General features: G+C 36.8%; 1 protein-coding gene across 9 annotated transcripts in view; it reads right to left on the reverse strand.

The window, feature by feature from the left end:
* Positions 1–3274: 3274 nt before the first annotated feature.
* Positions 3275–20060, reverse strand: part of ZDHHC14 (zDHHC palmitoyltransferase 14) — a 112041-nt gene continuing 95255 nt past the window's right edge. For 7 of the 9 annotated variants that reach the window (XM_075146064.1, XM_075146066.1, XM_075146060.1 and 4 more), the window contains 3 exons: positions 18392–18501; positions 15132–15234; positions 3275–6919 (listed from right to left, as the gene is read on the reverse strand). In XM_075146064.1, coding sequence (XP_075002165.1) covers positions 6518–6919; positions 15132–15234; positions 18392–18501 — 615 coding nt within the window. In that variant the 3' untranslated portion in view covers positions 3275–6517. The remainder of the gene's footprint in view (positions 6920–15131; positions 15235–18391; positions 18502–20060) is intronic. The other 2 variants (XM_075146062.1, XM_075146065.1) reach the window with 1 other exon arrangement.

Here is a 20060-nt window from a genome sequence, read left to right on the forward strand (position 1 = left end):
AAAAGTGAGCAAATTTAATGACGACATCACCAGGAAACACAGAACCATACTACCATTCATTTTCCCAGTGCAATGGCACTTCTGGTATGGAAATATAGAATGCTAAAACAATTATCCATATGAAAATGCAAAATGCTAAAGCAATTACCATTTCTAGCATGGTCAATGTCTTAAGCTTCCCATCAACTTCAAAGGGACCAAGATTTCACCTGTTTTGATATTTACAGATGTATTTTCAAAACAGAAGTAGGAAAAGATATTGAGGGCAGATCAACTCCTCACGTTTTTCTCATCATCTTCCTATAGTGGCTTTCTCTCAAAAGTCTGACCTTATTTCTCTTGAATTTTTTTTCCAGAATTGTTTTTAAGAAATTTGTCACAAAAAATATTTGAATAGTGAGCAATTATCTTGATTTTTTAAAAAATTTTGTTCGATTGATGTTGACAGCTGTCCTCTTTTTCCCCATGTGGATTTTTTGTTTATTCCCCCCCCTTCTCATTCCACAGCTTACAGGTAATTCCCCTTTTCCTCCATGCCACCTGCTAATCTTCTCTGTCCTGCTTTCACTCAGTCTTCTCTCTTTTATCTTCTTATTCTTGTCCACTCTGACCTACTTTAGAAACAAACTCCTGTTTCCTCTCTTCATAACATCTAAGAGTTGTTCTCCTCTCCACCCTGCATTGTTGTGGTGAACTTTCAAGCTCTATAGCTGAATGTTAACAGATAGTTGCCTTCTGGTGATGGAACTGAATTGCTGCATCAACTCAGAACTAATCTAGATTTGCACAGATTTAAATAGCTCACTTAACCCCACCAGTCTTTTGGAAGTCCAGGCAGTTCTCACAGCCAAATGTCAAATTGCAGTATCTTTGCAGGCAGGCAGGCAATCAAAACCAGGAAGCCCTGACCCAGATGGATCCTGAAAACTAGGACAATTCTAGTTTAAATGAACTAAATCTATACGAAACTGTCTAAAACACATTTCATTCACATTTTGGGCCTAAGAATATTTGAAAGTGTGTTGAAGTACGCTACCTCATTTCACTTCGGCCCTTAAAACAAAATCACTCGGGCAGCAATTGATTTTTAAAACAGTCAGGCTGGTCTGAGGCCCAAGACACCATGCTCATCTTCAGGGGACCACTGCTGATAAGAAGGGGAAGGGAAAAAAAAAAAAAATCAACAAATACATGATGACAGTTCCCACATATAATTTAAACCAGAAGAGAACTAAAGTAAGGATTAGATCCCTCTAACATTGCTGGGTTGTTCTTCAAGCTGTATTGAATTTGGGAACTAAAATGCAAACAGAAGCTCAATTTTGCTAGTTCTGCAGAGATGCTCCTTCATTTAGTATTTTGAACATTAGGCAATAATTTACTTACCATGACCTATTATACTCACCGTATAGATTTAAAAAAATACAAAATCAGCAGTATCACAAGTTGGTCATCTCCATAGTAACACATGCTGCTAACCCATAGGTCTTTGGATTTATGAGATCAGTTTGCTCCTTCTAGGATCATTCACTGGGACCAACTGCAAAACAGCTAATCTTCTATCTGTAAGATTATTTTTAATGAATGCATTAACCACTTTATGCAGAAATACACCTACCTGTAGAATCAGTTAACATGAACAGATGAAAAGTTGATAAAGGATGCAGTGTTATACAAAAATACAATAATATTTTGACATTTATTACATTACTGCTTAACTAATAGGAATATAAAACTCCCTTTTAAAACAGAAATGTCTTTGAGAAATCACAAGAATAAAGAGCCTTTAAAACATTTTATGAAGCACTGTATTTCATTCTACATAGAATATTATATAGACACCTAGATGGGAAAAATGTTATTTAAAAAAAACATAGCAGAATAAATATTTTTTATCAGATAAACTAACCAGTTTTTACACAAAGATATTAGATTTTTAAGAAAAAATAAACATTTACTTTTCTGAAAATATCAACTTTCACTTCAATTCTACATTTATAAATCAGACAAACATGGAAAGAACTATTTAATATTACTATGCTAATCGTCAAAGAAAAAAGATAGGAAAAGCCCTGTGCAGCTTGACTAGGATTATCAATTTGAATCCCTAGTGTGCATACTCTGTAATCATAGTTCAAAAAAACCAAAATAAAATTAAAAAATCAAATCTGTAGAGTAGGTGATGAACAGTTACTTTGCTGACTCATTCCAGATTTATATACAAGTTCCAACAAAGGGAGCGCCCACGAATGAAGACAGCTGTGATGAAGGTGAGGGGGACAGACCGAAAACCCTTGTAGAGGCATCTCTTCGATCAACCTGTTGCAACCTGCTGCTACAGGACAACCAGGTGATCAGGCCCAGTCAGCATGGGTTTATGAAAGGCAGGTCCTGCTTGACCAGCCTGATCTCCTTCTGTGGCACCGTGACCCGCTTCGTGGATGAGGGAAAGGCTATGTAGACTTTAGTAAAGCCTTTGACACCGGTTCCCACAGCATTCTGCTGGAGAAACTGGCTGCTCATGGCTTGCACGGGCATACTCTTTGTTGGGTAAAAAACTGGCTGGACGGCCGGGCCCAGAGAGTTGAGGTGAACGGAGTTAAATCCAGTTGGCGGCCGGTCACGAGCGGTGTTCCCCAGGGCTCAGTGCTGGGGCCGGTCCTGTTCAATATCTTTATCAAAGATCTGGACGAGGGGATCGAGTGCTCCCTCAGTCAGTTTGCAGACGACACCAAGCTGGGCGGGAGTGTTGATCTGCTGGAGGGTAGGAAGGCTCTGCAGAGGGACCTGGACAGGCTGGATCCATGGGCCGAGGCCAACTGTATGAGGTTCAACAAGGCCAAGTGCCGGGTCCTGCACTTGGGCCACAACAACCCCAGGCAACGCTACAGGCCTGGGGAAGAGTGGCTGGAAAGCTGCCCAGAGGAAAAGAACCTGGGGGTGCTGGTTGACAGCCGGCTGAACACGAGCCGGCAGTGTGCCCAGGTGGCCAAGAAGGCCAACGGCATCCTGGCCTGTATCAGAAATAGTGTGGCCAGCAGGAGCAGGGAGGTGATCGTGCCCCTGTACTCGGCACTGGTGAGGCCGCACCTCGAATCCTGTGTTCAGTTCTGGGCCCCTCACTACAAGAAGGACATTGAGGTGCTGGAGCGTGTCCAGAGAAGGGCAACGAAGCTGGTGAAGGGCCTGGAGCACAAGTCTTGTGAGGAGCGGCTGAGGGAACTGGGGTTGTTTAGCCCAGAGAAAAGGAGGCTGAGGGGAGACCTCTCATTGCTCTTTACAACTACCTGAAAGGAGGTTGTAGCGAGGTGGGTGTTGGTCTCTTCTCCCAAGTAACAAGCGATAGGACGAGAGGAAATGGCCTCAAGCTGTGCCAGGGGAGGTTTAGATTGGATATTATGAAAAATTTCTTCACCAAAAGGGTTGTCAAGCCTTGGAACAGGCTGCCCAGGGAAGTGGTTGAGTCACCATTCCTGGAGGTATTTAAAAGACGTGTAGATGTGGTACTTAGGGACATGGTTTAGTGGTGGACTTGGCATTGTTAGATTAACGGTTAGACTTCATGATCTTAAAGGTCCTTTCCAACTGAAATGATTCTATGATTCTATAAATCACTGCCTGCTGTCAATCAAAGACTGCAAGTACCACACCATATGGGTTAATAGACTTAGTTCCGAAATCTTCCAGCAGATGTCCTCACAAGGCAGTTGTGTCAGGGAGGTTAGAGATGTCACCATTTAAAAAAGACTGAGATGGGAAGGAAAATAGACTGAAAATAATGATGTTATAAATATCTAGACAAATTCAAAGTATTTAATTTATTCTCAAGTGCTAAACTTAAACACATAAACAGCACATTAAAAAATAAGGCTGTGATCTTAAAAACTAAAAAAAAACAATCAAAAAAACCCCCACCAAACAGCACATCTGTTAAGTAGCACATCTGTTTCAATTTTGTTAGGTAATCTTTATACCTCAGTTATAAACAAAACAAGAGGTTAAAAAAACGATGGTGAAAAACATGAGCACAAGTTTCACATGGAGAACAGTGTAAAGACTAATCCTGTCCTTTTCCCTTCCTTTTCGTGTTAAAACTGACACTAACTTTATCACGTGCAGAGAGCTGATGTGCAGCTTTCTGTGCTACTCCCTAGTGGCAATGACATACAAATGTTGTCACGAAGTTGGTATTCTTGGAAGCATAAAATCCCTCGGGTATTTCAGGGAGACTTAAAAAGAACAATTTCCTTAAAATAGTGATCCTCATCATTACTGCTACAAGTTGAAAGTTTTGATACCACTTTAAAAATATTTAACTTGTCCTTTTATGTAGTGAGTAATGCATCCACAGTTACCTACTCACAGATACCTATGAGATAATGATTCAGTCAAGTACTCGTCTACAAACTCAAAGCTGGGATTCTTTACCCAAGCCTATGAGACCAGGATCTCCAGCCCTGAATCCTTTACCTGCTTTAATGCAGATGTTCATGGCTTCATACATGAGAAGCCACATCAAGAAAAGATGAAATCAAGACGATGAGCATCACTGACTTTCTTCAAGAGTGGACACAGAAATAAGTGCCAATACTTGGGGCTTATTGGGCAACCAGCCAACTGGGACATGTCAGTCACTATAGTTTGGCTGGTGAAAGAACTCAAAACTGTCCCAGCTTCAGGAAAATGCTGGGAGGGTGGCTCCAATAGCTAGGACTTGTCTGCCAGATGTTCTTCGGTGGACCCATTTCGGCACTTATAGACAGAAAGTGTTGCTATGTTCTACATGCTGAATTAGGTCAAAGCTAGCATCATCAATTATAGAAACAGATTGCTTATGAAATCTTACAGGAGTAGGGTACTTGTCAGTATCTTGCCTGAAGCTTCAATAGCATGGGTGACTGATTTTCTGCAGGCTGATTGTCTTCAATTTCAACAATGAAAGTAAAAATGAAAAGATTTTTAGCTTGATGTCAGTGAATGACAATGGTCAACAATACAGAACCGTTGCATTTCTTAACTGGTGAACAATTTCATGCCATAGAAGCATCAGATAAAGCACACGCTGCACTTAGTTTGTCCTGAGAAAAGAAGAATCGAGGTTCCACATCCTGAAAAGCATAGCAAATACTGTATTAAAGCTATTAAACTTTCTCAGCTTAACTAAGGTTCTCTTCAGCTATCACGAAAAATAATTGTAAAAACCTCTTTAACCTTTTCGTTGTGCTTAAACAAAAAAAAGCACAGAAGAATTCTATGAAACCAAGATTTCAATTTAAAATATTAAAGGACAAATACAAATGAAGGATGATGGCTGGGGCAGCCACAGTCTATTGTTAACCATTTAAGATTACTTCACTAAGCTGTCTGTTTTTGTCTTGAATCTTAAGCCCCTCACCCTTTAGCCATATGATAAGGAACATAGAATTACAGTCCAAGCAAAGGCTAACTCTACCATTTCCAAATAAAGACTTCTTACGGGAACAAATACATATCTCAAACAAACCCATAAAAGAACCCATGAAGCAATCCTAATTGTAGCCTTCCTCCATAGCTCTGGTTTCATTATGTAAACATATTCCAGTCAAATCTGTACAAACTATGTCAACAAATCATGATTTCCCCCTCTTTCCCCAGGAAAACTGTGCAAGGATAACTGTACAAGAATACTCCAAGAAATAGAGGATGTCATTTTATTGGAGGTCCACAGGTAACTGTATCACATTAGGGAGTGGAAGAATCTTGTGGTATGGCACAACACAATACCTCACTCTAAACACTTAAACAGAAGGTTAAATGATATGCAACATGATCAAATCAGTAATTCTCCATCTTCTAGGCACCACTGATTAATTTAAAATAAACTTTAATAAATTGAAAAAATAATATAGTCCATTAATTTGTTTGTTGCACTGTCTTTAAATGAAACAGCACTTTGAAAGTCACAAATAAAAAAGCAGCACTTTCTCTTAATACCAACACCACTGTAACACATACTGTAGCGTGGCATGCAAATCCATATCTGCAGTCTTTTTTTTTTGTATTAACAAATGGAATGGTAATTTTCTATCTCAAATATTAGTAGCATAACATGTAAGTGCAGATCATTCCGGCCACAAGTGTGGTAAGCCTTAACAAGTGTGTATTACAAGAGCATAGAACACAGAGCATGACACTTACATCCAAGAATCTCTCTCTTTTGTACTGTACATGGTGTTTGTTACAGGCTGAATTCCAACTTGCTGTACCCAAGCTTCAGGAAACAAGATTATTGACCATTTCTGGTTTTGCTTAAAAATAAAATGCAGTCACCATCAAAGCACAACCATTAACAACCTGGTCAAAAAAATGCCATAGCTCCATTGAAAAAATAACTTGTCTTTTTAGTAGACTCCATTATGTGATAGAAGTTTCCATTATAGGCATGTTACGAAGTCTTACAGTGGTACTGCAGTGTCATTCCTGTTAAGTAGAGGTTTGTATAGACACCAAGAAAAGGTGCAATGTTCAAAAAAGCTGTTCAAACTGAGCTAAGCTTCACAAGACCACGTACTGAGTCTTCATGCAATGAATCCTGGCTGGCTAGACTCAGGACGTGCATTGTATGGCTGTGTGTAATAGGACTTCCACTTGGCAGCATCCCAGGGGGTGATGGAGCTTCCTCAGGAGTGAGAAACTGATGACCTTCATGTTCCTCTTTTAATGGTATCATGTCTGTCAAACCTGTATCTGATGTGAGATTTGGCATAGAAGATGGTGGTGTTGGTTGCCCTAGAGTTAGAGTTGCACAAGGCCCACTGATAGTAGTCTTTCCTGGTAAAGGTAGCTCTTCACTAGTTATGCTTGGCTCACTCTGTAGTAGAGGGGTGGCAGCGGCCTGCAAAACGAATTTAGTGCTCTGAATGCACTGATCTTGGTCACACTGTAGAATGGAAAGGTGTCAAAATCATATAAGGCAAACAAAACAGAGAAAAAAAAGGGAGAATATGGACAAAAAGGTATGGAAAAGAATGGGATGTGAAGAGAAAAAAGAAAGCCATTAGTATCATTCCACGGTTAGCCACCCAAAAATCCCATTGCATGCTGCCCGGGGAAAAAAAAAAGCATGCATAACTGAGACAGTGCTTTGGCTTACCATCAAAGTAAATTATGATAAACATTTACAGTGTTCATTTAAGGGTTTTGGTAACCTCTAAAATAGTATTTTGTGAGTGCCGTAATTCAAATACTTTGCTTATTCTTGTTCAAAGCCATTTGGAAAGCCTAGCTGCACAGTCCATGTGTAACTAACTGCATCGGGCGCCTCAAAACCTCCCTGATTCCAGGTGAGGTGAATCACTTCCACACTACTCATTTTACCCTAGAGTAGCTAGCAGTTCAGAGAGAGGCCCAAAGGCATAATCCAAGCGTCTTTCCAAGTTCAAGAACACTAGCCAAGTGTCTTTTTTTAATTGGTCTTCACATGTCAGAATTAAGGTGCTACAGAAGTTTTCCAGAAGAATTCCTTTGATGCAGGTGATTTTATAAAGATATAGCTGGCAACACAGCCTCTATGAGCAAAACTTTCCCCCCCTCCCAATTTAATACATTATATATATACACTCTAGAGAATATATTACACGATACTCTATAGGATGTGTAGAAATTAGGCAGCACTACAGATGCATTAATTTGATATCAACTTTCATGATTTTTAGGCTGTTTCTTGATTAATTTAACCTTGACAATGTGAAGAATCAAGGTACAAAACAAATTTTCTGGCAAGCACTTTCACAATAATAAGCCAAATTCAGCATTATAGAAATCCAATTAAGCTCAGTGAATATTACCAGGAATGCTTTTGGCTCTACATCATTCCCAAGAACTGTTTATACAAAATTATCATTCATTCCTTGACATGACAAGACAGGTAGGAGTTTCAATAATGTCCAGCTAGCTAAGTGGGTCATAGACCTACTGCCAAATTAAGTTTCTTTAACACAAACTGGCATGGTTTTTGAGAGCTTCCAAGGACAATATTTAATTCATAGCCTGATCAGTTATAACATCTGCAGCTTTTCAAAATCCTGTTAGATTCATTTGCCATACTACTGTTCTGCTGTGCAAGAGAAACACTACAGTCAATGAATAAAACTATAACTCCAATGCAGCAAAGAAAATTTGGAAGCAAGCAAGCAGAATAAAAAAAATATATCCAGAGGTAAGACATGCCTATTCACTGTTGTTATTTCAAGGATTCTGTTAAAGCAATACGTTCTGCTTTACAACTGACTTCTTTGATCTATATCAAATTACTGAAAGACATTATAAATCCAATATCTGTTCAAGATATTCCCAATCATAACCATTGCTACTAACATTACAGCACTTCCCTAAAATGCCCATTTGAGTTTAATAAGCCACCGTGATATACTCTATGCAAATTCATGGAAACACTTTTGCTTCCTTTACTGTATGATGAAAACCATCACTATGAATGCTTCCTCTGATATTTTCAGGCCCTTCAATTCCACCACTGAATAGCTTAATGATGGATGCACACATATTACATTCAGAAAGTGTGCAAGCAGACTACTTGGTCAGAGTAGATAGGTAGTATTTTAAATGTGTCTAAGTGGTTTAGGACTTCCAGACCAACTACTTTTTGACAGGCAGAAGGCCAATCCTTGCCTAGTTACGTATTTTCCAACACTTATGCTTTCAGAAAGATAAATGCACTGACTTCCTATTATATAAATCGAGTTCATATATGTTGCAGGCAATTTCTTCCCCCACAAAATGATGAACAGGCCCAGCCAATCAATTGAAGTGGCCCCATATCATTTCAGAGGGATTACTCACAGGCTTAAAGCCAGGACCTTGCATAAGTATCTTACTAAGTAGAAAACTGTCAGCATCTTTTAAAGTCAAGCTTTCAGTTAGTAATTCAGTGTGAATAACTCATTCTTGATTAATATACTGTTATTCACGCCTGCTTATTTCAATTAAACTATAGCCCTTCAACAAACCTTACCATGCAGACCTTAAAGATCTGTTAACTGCATTTTTAAACTTCAAAAAGACCAACAAAATCCATCTTCTCTGAAAAGCAGTAGCCAAAGAGCATGTTAAATATAGGAATGCCTATACCACTGGGGTACATTGAAAACAAATAATGTTAGCAGCTGACTTACTGCTTTAGTGAAGCTTCAGCACTGATCTTCAAAAGGAAATCATTAATGTGTCCCAGGCAATACAAGTACACAGTTTTAAATTAGCTGAAGGTAATTTACTTGAACTCATTGTAGAGTCTGAATTCATTTTCTTCTTACCGAACTCTAGTGCATTTCAACTGAATCAGTATTGAAAGGATAAAGTAGCCTCATAAAGCTCCATTAAAAGAGCATTATAAAACTTTTTTAGCTGCTGTGTATCTCTTCATTTTCCATGCACTTGTCACTTCCCTAAAGCCTCTCCTCTTATTCAGACATATTTCAGGTTTTCTTTTTTTTTGTTCTATTTGACAGTGATCAACATCAAATTTCTTAGGAAAATACAGGCTGTAAACAGCTTTCAAAAGTGACTAGAGTGAGGTTTATACTAGAAAAGGTAGATGTGTTCAATGAAGCTCTCAAAAACATCTGATGAAAACAACATATAGTATACAGGTAGACTATTCTTGAGTCTAAACAGCCAACACAAAACTAAGCAAGGAAATCAGATTTCTTTATAGGGCTGGCATGGTGGTTTTTCCTTGATTCCATATTTCACTCTTAACTAAATGAAATTGAGGGTCAAAAGTCTTAACAGTTATTAATCACATGAATTATTCAACGCCAGCATTTCAAATACAATAAACTACAACAAAAAGGAAGCCAAGCACTGAAATCTAAATAGCTAAAAATCTACTGCAGAAATTATTCCACCAGTACCTTCTTACGTCAGATCTACTGATTTTATTTTCCACTTAAAATTTCCACTGTTTCAGAGGAACAGCAGATTCTGAAGGTAAGACAAGTTTATAAGTTCTACAAGTACAGAAGTTCAATTATATATGTGCATAGAAATTTTTAGCCATCTCTGTATTTATTTTCACATCAAAAGGCACAAATTAAAGCAAATTAGACAAAACCTAAAATTCTGCATTTATTTCACAAATAATAAATACAAACAACTAAGGAAACAATATTTTTGATTTTTTTTTCCTGAAGAAAATCTGTTTTTTTCTAAGCTACACAAAACATACATGTTAACATAGTTGTTGTACACGGCAATATATTTTTCACATTTCTAATGCCAAAGCCAGAGATTATTTACTTTGAATTTAAAATTAACTTTGTTAAAAATTTTCTGAACACTGGTAACATCAAAGAATTGTTATGGTTCTCAGAAGATGGAGAAAAGAAGGCTGAATTATCTCAGCATCCCTGAATAAAGTACAGACAACAAAAAGTTTGGAGGAGACTGACAGCACTGAATGACAGTGCTATGAAGTAATAGAAAGGATGCTGAAATGCCATACGAGATGGATACAATAGATAGGTAAAGAGTGGAGGGATGGAGCTGTATAACTGTTCCCAACAACTGTAGGATTCCACACTCAAAATCATGGTATTGCAGATACTGTGCAACAACTGAGCCACAAAACCCACCAAGTCAATGGCTCCACTAGCAAGTAGTACAGTGCACCAGAAGATCTATGAAGATAAATGCTTCTGAAGCCAAAGGGGAAACTATACCTGTTCCAGGGAGTTTACTTCAGACTAGCTACTGTTTGTTCTAACGGACTGAATGTCCATGAATGGTTAGGGCATGCTGGGTGCATTCTGCAAGCACATCTTCTGAAAGTAATTTAGTTCATGTGTTCTGATACTGCTCTGCGATGTGAACAAAAATGCAGTAAATATGCACAATCAAAAGAATTGCTTCTAAAACATGCCTCAATCCAAAGCCAAACGCTGAAGTTGTTTTACTGCATATGCCCTTAACCCATTTTAACTGTGAAGTAAAATGCTTTAATGCAAACCTTCTATCAACCTTGACAATGTTGACTCGGTAAGAGCCCTAAGTTCAGTTTTGGGCAATGATAAATTATATTTGTGAAGTACAACAGCAAATATATAAGGAAACACACTCGTAAAACTCCCAGCAAAGTCGGGCTCCTATCCTTGCTGATCCTTGTACTGTCATGGTAGAAACACTTACTCCTAAAAATGAGACTATGAAAAGCAAAGGAGAAAGTACACTAGGATGGTCAGAGTTAAAGTCCCCTGGATCAGCTGGATTCCTGTTTCCAGATCAGTGCTAGAAATACTGATGTGAACAACTGGGAGAGGACTTTGCTGCACGCCTCACTGGTAACGAATGTTGCACACACACTATTATGGTTCCTATAATTTTCAGTGGTACATATAAGAAAACAAACACTCTAACTAAAGACTCTGCATCAGGAAAGGAAAAGGAGAACTGGAAATAAGGGAATTTGGCACACAAGGAACTACCTAAGCACTGAACAAGAGATGCCTAGAATGCAGGAGTACAAGTGAATTTCTTAAAAACAATGAAATAAACCTGTCCTGACACAAAGGCAGATAGAAGTAAAATCTATCACTTTACAAGGCATTAGAGAATTCCTAGAGACATCATAGTAAAACTAAAGCAAATTAATTCCTCTAAAAAAGTGCATGGAGTGAGATGGATTCTGTGTTTCTTCATAACGGATTACAAAAAAAAAATACCCTGTATCAAAAGCCAAGAATCAACTCAGGCTTTGAGGAGAAAGCTACCTACTAAGCTAAGAAGTGCAGATCCAGGTAATGGTAGCTGATGGGTTTATGGTGAAATAAGAACTTTTTTTTAGAATAGAAAGAAAATAAACCTTAAAATGAAAGAGAAAGAAAGAATAAAATACAGAGAAAATTACGATTTCATAATGGGTGAGATACTGTGTTTTATGCAAAAAAAAAATTCTCAAGAATGAGAAGAGAGATACTTGGGCATTCAAACTAATAAAGAGCTTGTAAAAATAATCAGCAATAAAATGCAATAGGGAAATATCAGGTCTACAGATCATTAGCTCCAAGTGACCATGCTGTCACTTGGATAAGGATATTAAGAAGCTGGCTAATGAATTTACCAGATTAATTTCAAATTATATTGGTAAAGAGATTAAAAACACTGGGAATGTTCCAGGAAAAAAAAAAATTATGTGCTTCCGGCCTTCAAAAAAGTAAATAAAACTTCAGCTCTTAGTAAAATAAGGGAGATACTACGGAGAGAACAGGAGAAAAAGCTCTTTTATGAAGATCTAGGAAAAAAATCATAGTATGGGTCTATGAAGCACTGATTACAGCAACAACCCTGACTTCCTGAGATTGTGACAAACTGAGTCACTAGCATGAGTAGGGTAGCTCCTATATGGAATATTCAAAGTCTCAAAGGCAAAATTATCACAAAAGCTGTTAAATACAAAATAGCGCCCCACAAATGGTATCCCAAGTAAGAGATAATATATTGCACTGAAAACAAGTGTCTGGCAAGTTTAAACTTAGCCTGATGCTTGCATCTGAACTTCTAGCAAGAGGGATTCTGAAGAGTCTTGCAAAGATTCCTCCTCTAAAAAAAAAAAAAAAAAAAATCAACAAAAAAAGCCAAAACAAAACCCAAAAAAACAACAGGATGCTGCATGCCTGGTTATGCTTCTGCCATAAAGTGTACTCCACTGCCTTTCACTAAAGAACCTTCAGCAGTCTTTTTCAGGGGAGAACAAATGAATGGCTGATGTTCCCAGCGCTCCTGTTCCCAAACTTCTTCAGAAGAATCTAAAGATTGTGTACTGGGAAGAAAGCTGAGAGAAACAGATACTGTAAAGCCTGGAAAAGTACTAGGGGTCACTTCATGGGAAAAAGGTTTAAACAGAATGATGAAGTTTTACTTGATTATTTCTGTCGAAATTTAAATCGGAACAGGAAATCTGGTAACTGAACAGAATGGCTGAAAACAATTAAGCTAGCTGTAAGGTGAATTAATTTTGGTAGAAAAAAAGAAAGTCTGTTATGTGGATCAGATTGAGATTTTCACTGTGAAATAGGGAAATCAGTTTTGTTGTTTGCTGTTTTACGAGATAGGAGAGATGGAAACCTGAAAGTAGGTAGAGTTTACTGAGAAGAGCAAAAACGTTGACGTTAGAACACAGAAAAAGGGAAATGTAAAACAAGAACAAATCAAACAAAGTTATGTCCCTGTGCATTGTTGCCAGCAGGAAATGAACTTATAATTTCTTATTCCTTCAAGCAACTCAGGAAAGAATGCAAGATTTTAAACAGGGAAGAGAAAATAGTGCTAGAGAGACTGGGAAACTAAGCAGGTCTTTAACAGTTTGCAACAAAACTCAAGGGAGGAATTTTAATGCTGATAGCCAGCTGCCAGTAGAAGCCCATTGGTCTTGGATACAGACCAGGGATAATACGCTGAGAAAAATGGCATCACAGTCTTAAAGATATTCCTCCTTACCAAACACGACCTATTACATTTTTCAAGCTTTTTCTGAGTGATCATTTTCAGGAATGAAAGCTGCACATTTCCAAGTGACTCTGATAACTGTTAAAGAACCCAAGCCTTTCCCAGTTTGAGTAGTGTGAAGTTCTAGGATGTAAGAAGTTCAAATCCTAGAATAATTTGCGTGTTTACAGGTATTACACTCTAAACTCGTAAGAGCTACCTGTTTGACTTAAAGTAATACCATAACAGATTTCTCCATTTCTGGAGACAAATTTAGTCAATTTTCTATCAAACTGGCACAAGATTTTCTCATTATACCTAGTAATAATGATAGTGTCTTTTTACAATGCAAGTATAATCCTTGTAATGTTATGATAATTTAATGCCACGGACTTATTGTGGTTTAATGATCCTCACAAATAAGAATTCTTGACAGAGTCAGAAAGTTTGGGTAATCCCTGAAAGACCTCAGGCTGTTTCTAAGGTTTGCTTTCTCTTTCCTTTTTTTTTTTTTTTTAAAAAAAAAAAAACCTTTTGTCTTTTCAGAGTTACCTTTTTTTTTTGAGTAAAATTTGCATGGAGCATTACCTTGTTCTGCACAACTGCACCTCACAGAAGATTCAGAGTTAATACTGTGTCTTTAATACATTTTCACATTAAGGAGACTAACAAAACTTCTATTTAATCCTCAAAATAATAAGTAAAAACAGCTTAGGAACTACAGCAAAATTTTTATACCAGTTTATCAGTGACACTAGAACTAATCTGTCTGGGAATAGTGAGTCTTTTCTTCTTTTGTTCAAAAGAAAGGCTGAATTATGTCAGAAGGCCTTGTGGCCTCCTCTTTTTTGGCAGAGGGAGGGTGTCCATAACTCATGGCTTCTTTGACAAAGAAGTGGGTTTCTTAGAACCCACATAATATGAAGATATGTGGATAAAACAATTCAGAAATAGGCACATATGTAAAATGCTTGCCTTTGGAAAAAGATCTCTTTCCAGTTATTCTCTTCTTCTTGGCACTGGAAATCCTATCTTCCATTATGATAGCCAATGCTACCAGCAAAAAACAAAGTAAAAACTACTGGCACAGTTTCAAAGATGTTTAAAAGCTTTTGTTGTAACAATCCAGTTGCCATTTTTTGTTCATTGGAAGTTCAGTGTCCTCCTGCTCTTTCTTCAACATACTTCTCCCCTAGAAACTCCTCTTTGTTCATCTTTGCTTTTTAAAACACATTAGTGTATGCAAAACCGCAGTGTACAAGCAAAGAAGGAAATAGAGTATGAAGAAAGTGCCATACAAAATAACAATTAGCTGGAAAATGATGAACCAGAGCAAGTCCATGATACTTGAATATTCCAGTTCAAAACACAGCAGGTGTCAACAGTACAAGTCAAAATGCCAGTATATTCAATAAATCAACAGTGTAGAAAAGCCTCTCTTTTTTTTAGAATCCATGAGCAATAACTATTACACTGTGTGAAACATACATCAAAAAGAGCCTTGAGGTTTTTTTTCTTTACAGTTAATAAACAAGTCATTCCACCCAGAGTGTCAGCTGTATCCAGTTAGTTATTACTTGATTAGTTCACATGAAAGTGGAGAAGGAAAACATTCACAGGAATCTTGATGAACAACACTATGGGATGATTCCTACCATGTTGCTCTGCGATTGTGTTGCCCCGTACATAGTAATGCCATTTGATGGTCCTGCTAATTGCGGTGTATCTGGTTGTATAAATCCTCTTCTGTCAATTAAGCTACAGAATAATCAAAATAAAGAAAAAGTGTTAGAGAGATTTCTGGTCAATAACTACCTCCTATCAATAAAAAGAAAGAGAAAAATTTTCTGTCATACAACAGACCTTAATATGTCACCAATATCTTCAAATGTCCCCTTTTATCCAACTGAAGTACAAGACTTCATTTCTATTCATCAGGAAGGTAATTGCTTCCTCGTAATACTACTCACCCCATAGTCATATGTACTGCTACTTTTCTGGATTTTTATCATAGCCAAAAGATTTAGAAGCTTACTAGCAGATACCACAAAACCCAAGAATTTTAAATCACAGGTGTGAAAACAAATTACAAAACTTACTAGTACACTTTGAATTAGTATGTATTTTGAAGGTTCTTTTGTTATCCCACACCTTTAAATTAAAGCTACTTAATCACAAAATTTAGAAAGAGGAATTTTTGTTCAGAGCACTTACTTGCCAGGTGTTTCATGACAGCTACTTAACACTGCTCATAGTGCTCCACTATTCTTACCAAAGTGATGCACTCATAAAATTTCTTATTTCCATCTAAGAAAATGTTTGTGGAGAAATTAATAAAAATAAGTAAAAATCTATATAGGATTATAAAAAAATAAATGGAATAATCTGACCTAGCTAAAGATTTTGCTAAAATTCCACATACAATTTTACTCTCAATTTGAGAACCTCATTTAGGTTCTGCTAGTTAACACTCATAAAAAACTGAATGTACAGACCGAAGTACTGTATTCTACATGTGTATTAGCTCATATCACTTCCATACAAAAAAAACCCAAAAACTTTTCAACTGTTTATGCTTCAATTCATTTGAAGTTGATTTTAGTTTTTGTTTGTGGTTTTTTTTTTTTTTTTTTAAATTATATGTAGCTTTCAATTATAGCTCCATATATTTTTAATCATAGGTCAAAATGTTGTTTTCCTGTGATGTGAACAATGTTATTTCCCATCTGGAAAACTACAAATTTTACCACAGGATATCAAATTTTAACTGGAGGGTTTATAGCTCCAGTTACTAAGACATAATGACAGGAATGCCTTAAAACACCTGAGAGCTAAAGTCAGCACAGAACTGGTTTTATTTGCTGATTTATGGGACCTCTAAATTAACTAAGGGTCAAGATGGCTTCAATTTTAAAAGATAAGAACAGGATGCATAGAAATATCTAAGACGTTTCCTCTCTCAAAAGTCAATGAAGTTCCCACTGCTTGGAGACCAGTTTAAGCTCTCCTTATGAAGGTCTGCAGAACACGTTTTTTTGTACATTCAAAACACTTCGAAATCCACCTGAGATTACGATCTGCCATTGGGAAAGCACACCTTCAAAAATCAGATGCTTAAAAAGTTACATGATTTATTATATCAGAACATTAGTTAGACCTATGAGGACAGCTATGGATCAAATTAAGATTTGAGAGTTACTGTTGAGGACAGGTAAAATGCATTCTGAATTTGCTTGCATGGGTTTAAAAATGAGAAACATGATCTTTAACAGAAGTGAGAAAAGTTTGGATTATTAACAGATCCTCTCTTAACCTGCATTCCATTCTCAAAGGCACTTGAACGTTTTGAATTTTAAGCTGTAATTGCTGCTAAACCACTTCACCAGAATTTAAGGGAAAAAAAATAATATTTAGTGACTTGGGACACAGCTGAGATTAAAAGTCAAAAAAAGCAATTACATTTTATAGTCAGTAAATTTTTACCATTGGTCACAAAAATATCTCCCTTCGGAAACTCTACATATACTTCAGCATCTAAATAAGTTATGTTGCTACATGGAATTTAGGAGAAAATGTACAAACTCTATTAAAACACAGGAGCCAATGCCAGTCTGGTCTAATTGTGTGCTGCTACTTGCATCAGCCTAAGACGCTATTTCAAATACTGAGAAACATTATGTAGTCTTAATAAAGATTTCCATTTGGAGTCAAACAAAAGAACTTGAAGCATGGCATTGAGTTTTTATGTCACATACTTTTATGAAAAGCAAAATGGCATAATTAAAGGGTTGGCTTCAGGCACCATCCATATAGGCAGGAAGCACAGACAGGGTTACTCTTTCTCACCACAGGGATTACAGTGTTAACCCAGTGTGGAAATCTTAACTCAGTTCTCTCCTCCTTAGGGGAAGATGTCAGTCTCTCCTGTTGACCTTCAACTGCTCGTAGAAGAACCACCCCTGATATTCATAATAGCAAAGACAGAAATCCCACTTCCAGTGAAACACTTTAGCCACTGGACTATAAAGTCATTCACTTTCTTTCTTCTTGATAGTTCAGATTCATAACTACATAATTCCAGACAGAGCAAAACAGCTTCAACCGATGAGTATGCCACAAAAATAATGTACAAGATGTCAGCCACTCTCTACAGAGGAACTGGGCCTCTACTGTATATGTTGTACATGAACTATTTAACCACTGAGCATTGGAATAAGAAGAGAATTAAGTCTTTCCAGATGCCAGTTTTACTTCTCTAGTCTCAGCTCTGTATTACATTTTGTTCAAGCTGAAAAACCATCTGCAACCTTGAATATACAAACTGAAAATGTATGCAGCAAAAATTAATCCATTAAGCTTTCTCTAGAATTGCTTTGGTGTAAGACCACCAAATTCAGCTTAATGTATATATGTTAACAGTAGTATAAAGAAAGAAGAATTACCGTCCATTTAAATAAAATGGCTCAGAGTGAAAAGACAAAAATGAACAATTATCAAGCTAGTTGTAGAATTAAGGTTCTTAAACTCTCCTAAACTCATGTCACATTTGTTAGATATGTAAAAGTTGAATAAAGTTTCAAATTGCCCATCATGCAACAGCTAATTATTACAAGTCTTTTACTGCTAGAAGTTATTAACTGCAGTGGCAAAAGTTCAAACAACAGATAAACAAGTTTATTTTCATTTCAGATGTCAACCTTAATTATATTTTACAGGATCTGATCACTAACTTAGTTTAACCACAATTTACCAACTTCTCTCTTTACTACTGAAGAAAAACTTAATTAAAGCTTCTAATGGACAGTAAAACAAAACTTTATTTTTGTTGAGTAAACTCAACCAATCAGAAAGAATATTTTTTTGATCAATAATCATGTGGCTTCATTTATACTAACAATACTTTTGATACTCTTACCTTGGCGAGAGTGGCCCACAGAGTGCAGCACAGCAATTACTAAAGATGTTGCCATAACTGTACGGATTATAGTTTTCTTTACCTCTTTTATTTGACCATGATCCTTTAATCTGAAGAGATATGAACAAGATGCATCACATACAATACAATACAGAAAATGTCTGAGACAAATTAAGGGTTACCAAAGCAGCAACACGCTACTTACATCAGAGGCAGACCAGAGAAAACCCATGATCGCACTTTCCAAACAGCTTAGAGCTTTGGGCTGTTACGAAAGGCTGAACCCTAAAACCTTACAAGCAAGGACATGCTTTACGTCCATAGATTTAGACAACCCAAAATCTCAAAGGATCAATATACTCACAGTAGGAATTTCAGCATCTAAACATAATGGTTTAAGCTTAATTTTACAAATACTATGGCACGTTCTACAAAAGAGGTTCAATCGCAACATACCATTAAAGCTAGCAAGAGAGCTCTTCTTCTCCCTCCTCTTAGGAAAGTTCTCAAGCTGTGCAATACCACACAACAGTATCTTCCCTAAAGTTCACAAATGGCTCTAAAATACTATGAAGCAACTGCAGTCATTACTACACTTTAAGCACATAGTACATTTTCTTTTAGCTAGTCTTGCTTTTCTGTTTGTGAGATACTTGAGAGTCTGAGTAAAATGTCTTACTGTATACAACTGGAAATGTGTGCTTTAAAGGAAATTACTGAACAGTTTACTTGAAATTCAGACATGTTACACTGCTACAGTTCCCTGCTATCTGACTTTCAACAATCCAAAAGAGACATTTATTTGAGGGAAGGGCGGGTAGTGGAAGCACGCTGGGTCCATCTAGAGAGACAATGTTGGCCTAAGCCTAATAACTGAGGAATACCGGACTATCTCATCTGTCTTACTAATGAGGTAGATTTCTTCAAAGTCAGGCTACTTGCTTGGATACTTCATTCTGAGCCTGCTTGGAAAGTTTTTTCTGGTTGAATGGTATTTATTGTAAAATTTATAATTTTAACTGTGACCTTAAACAATAACAAAACATGTGTTTGACAGTTCCAAAGATGCTACTTTTATATTTGCTAGATACTTATGAAAAAAGGTACAACAGAAAATTACAATAAAATAATTGTAAGCTTGCAGTAATTTGGAAGATTACTTGCTAAATTCCAACAAGCTTTCTATACCATTAGCTACCTAGCTTTTTTTATTTTCTCCTTTCATTCAGTTTGTATTTCTCCTTTTAGTTAGGGGAGGACACATGAAGTCTCCACACACAGCTAAACATAATTTCACACCAAAACAACAGAAACCTATGTGCAAAATAGGACAACTGTAGAAATGAGAAAATTGACCTTTAAATTAATGATATACTCCTAGCCAGAGGTTTTAGACCTCGGACTGGCAAAGAAATTTCAAAGGAAAAATAAAATAAAGGATGAATTTTTTATTTTGAGAATTCAACACACTTTGCAATTTTTACAGTAAGCAATTTTTGAGTCAAAGCATATTTAGGACTCCCAGTGAACAAGAGATACTGAAAATTATTTAATTATTTCCTACTGTATAAAATATACTTGTTTCTTTGCCTCCTCTCTTCTATATTTTCCCATTTCAAGATACAGGTCCTGTGGGTGTAAATCATAATGGACACACTATGCAACCAGC

This window comes from Calonectris borealis, chromosome 3, assembly GCF_964195595.1.
Source record: "Calonectris borealis chromosome 3, bCalBor7.hap1.2, whole genome shotgun sequence".
Lineage (NCBI taxonomy): Eukaryota > Metazoa > Chordata > Aves > Procellariiformes > Procellariidae > Calonectris > Calonectris borealis.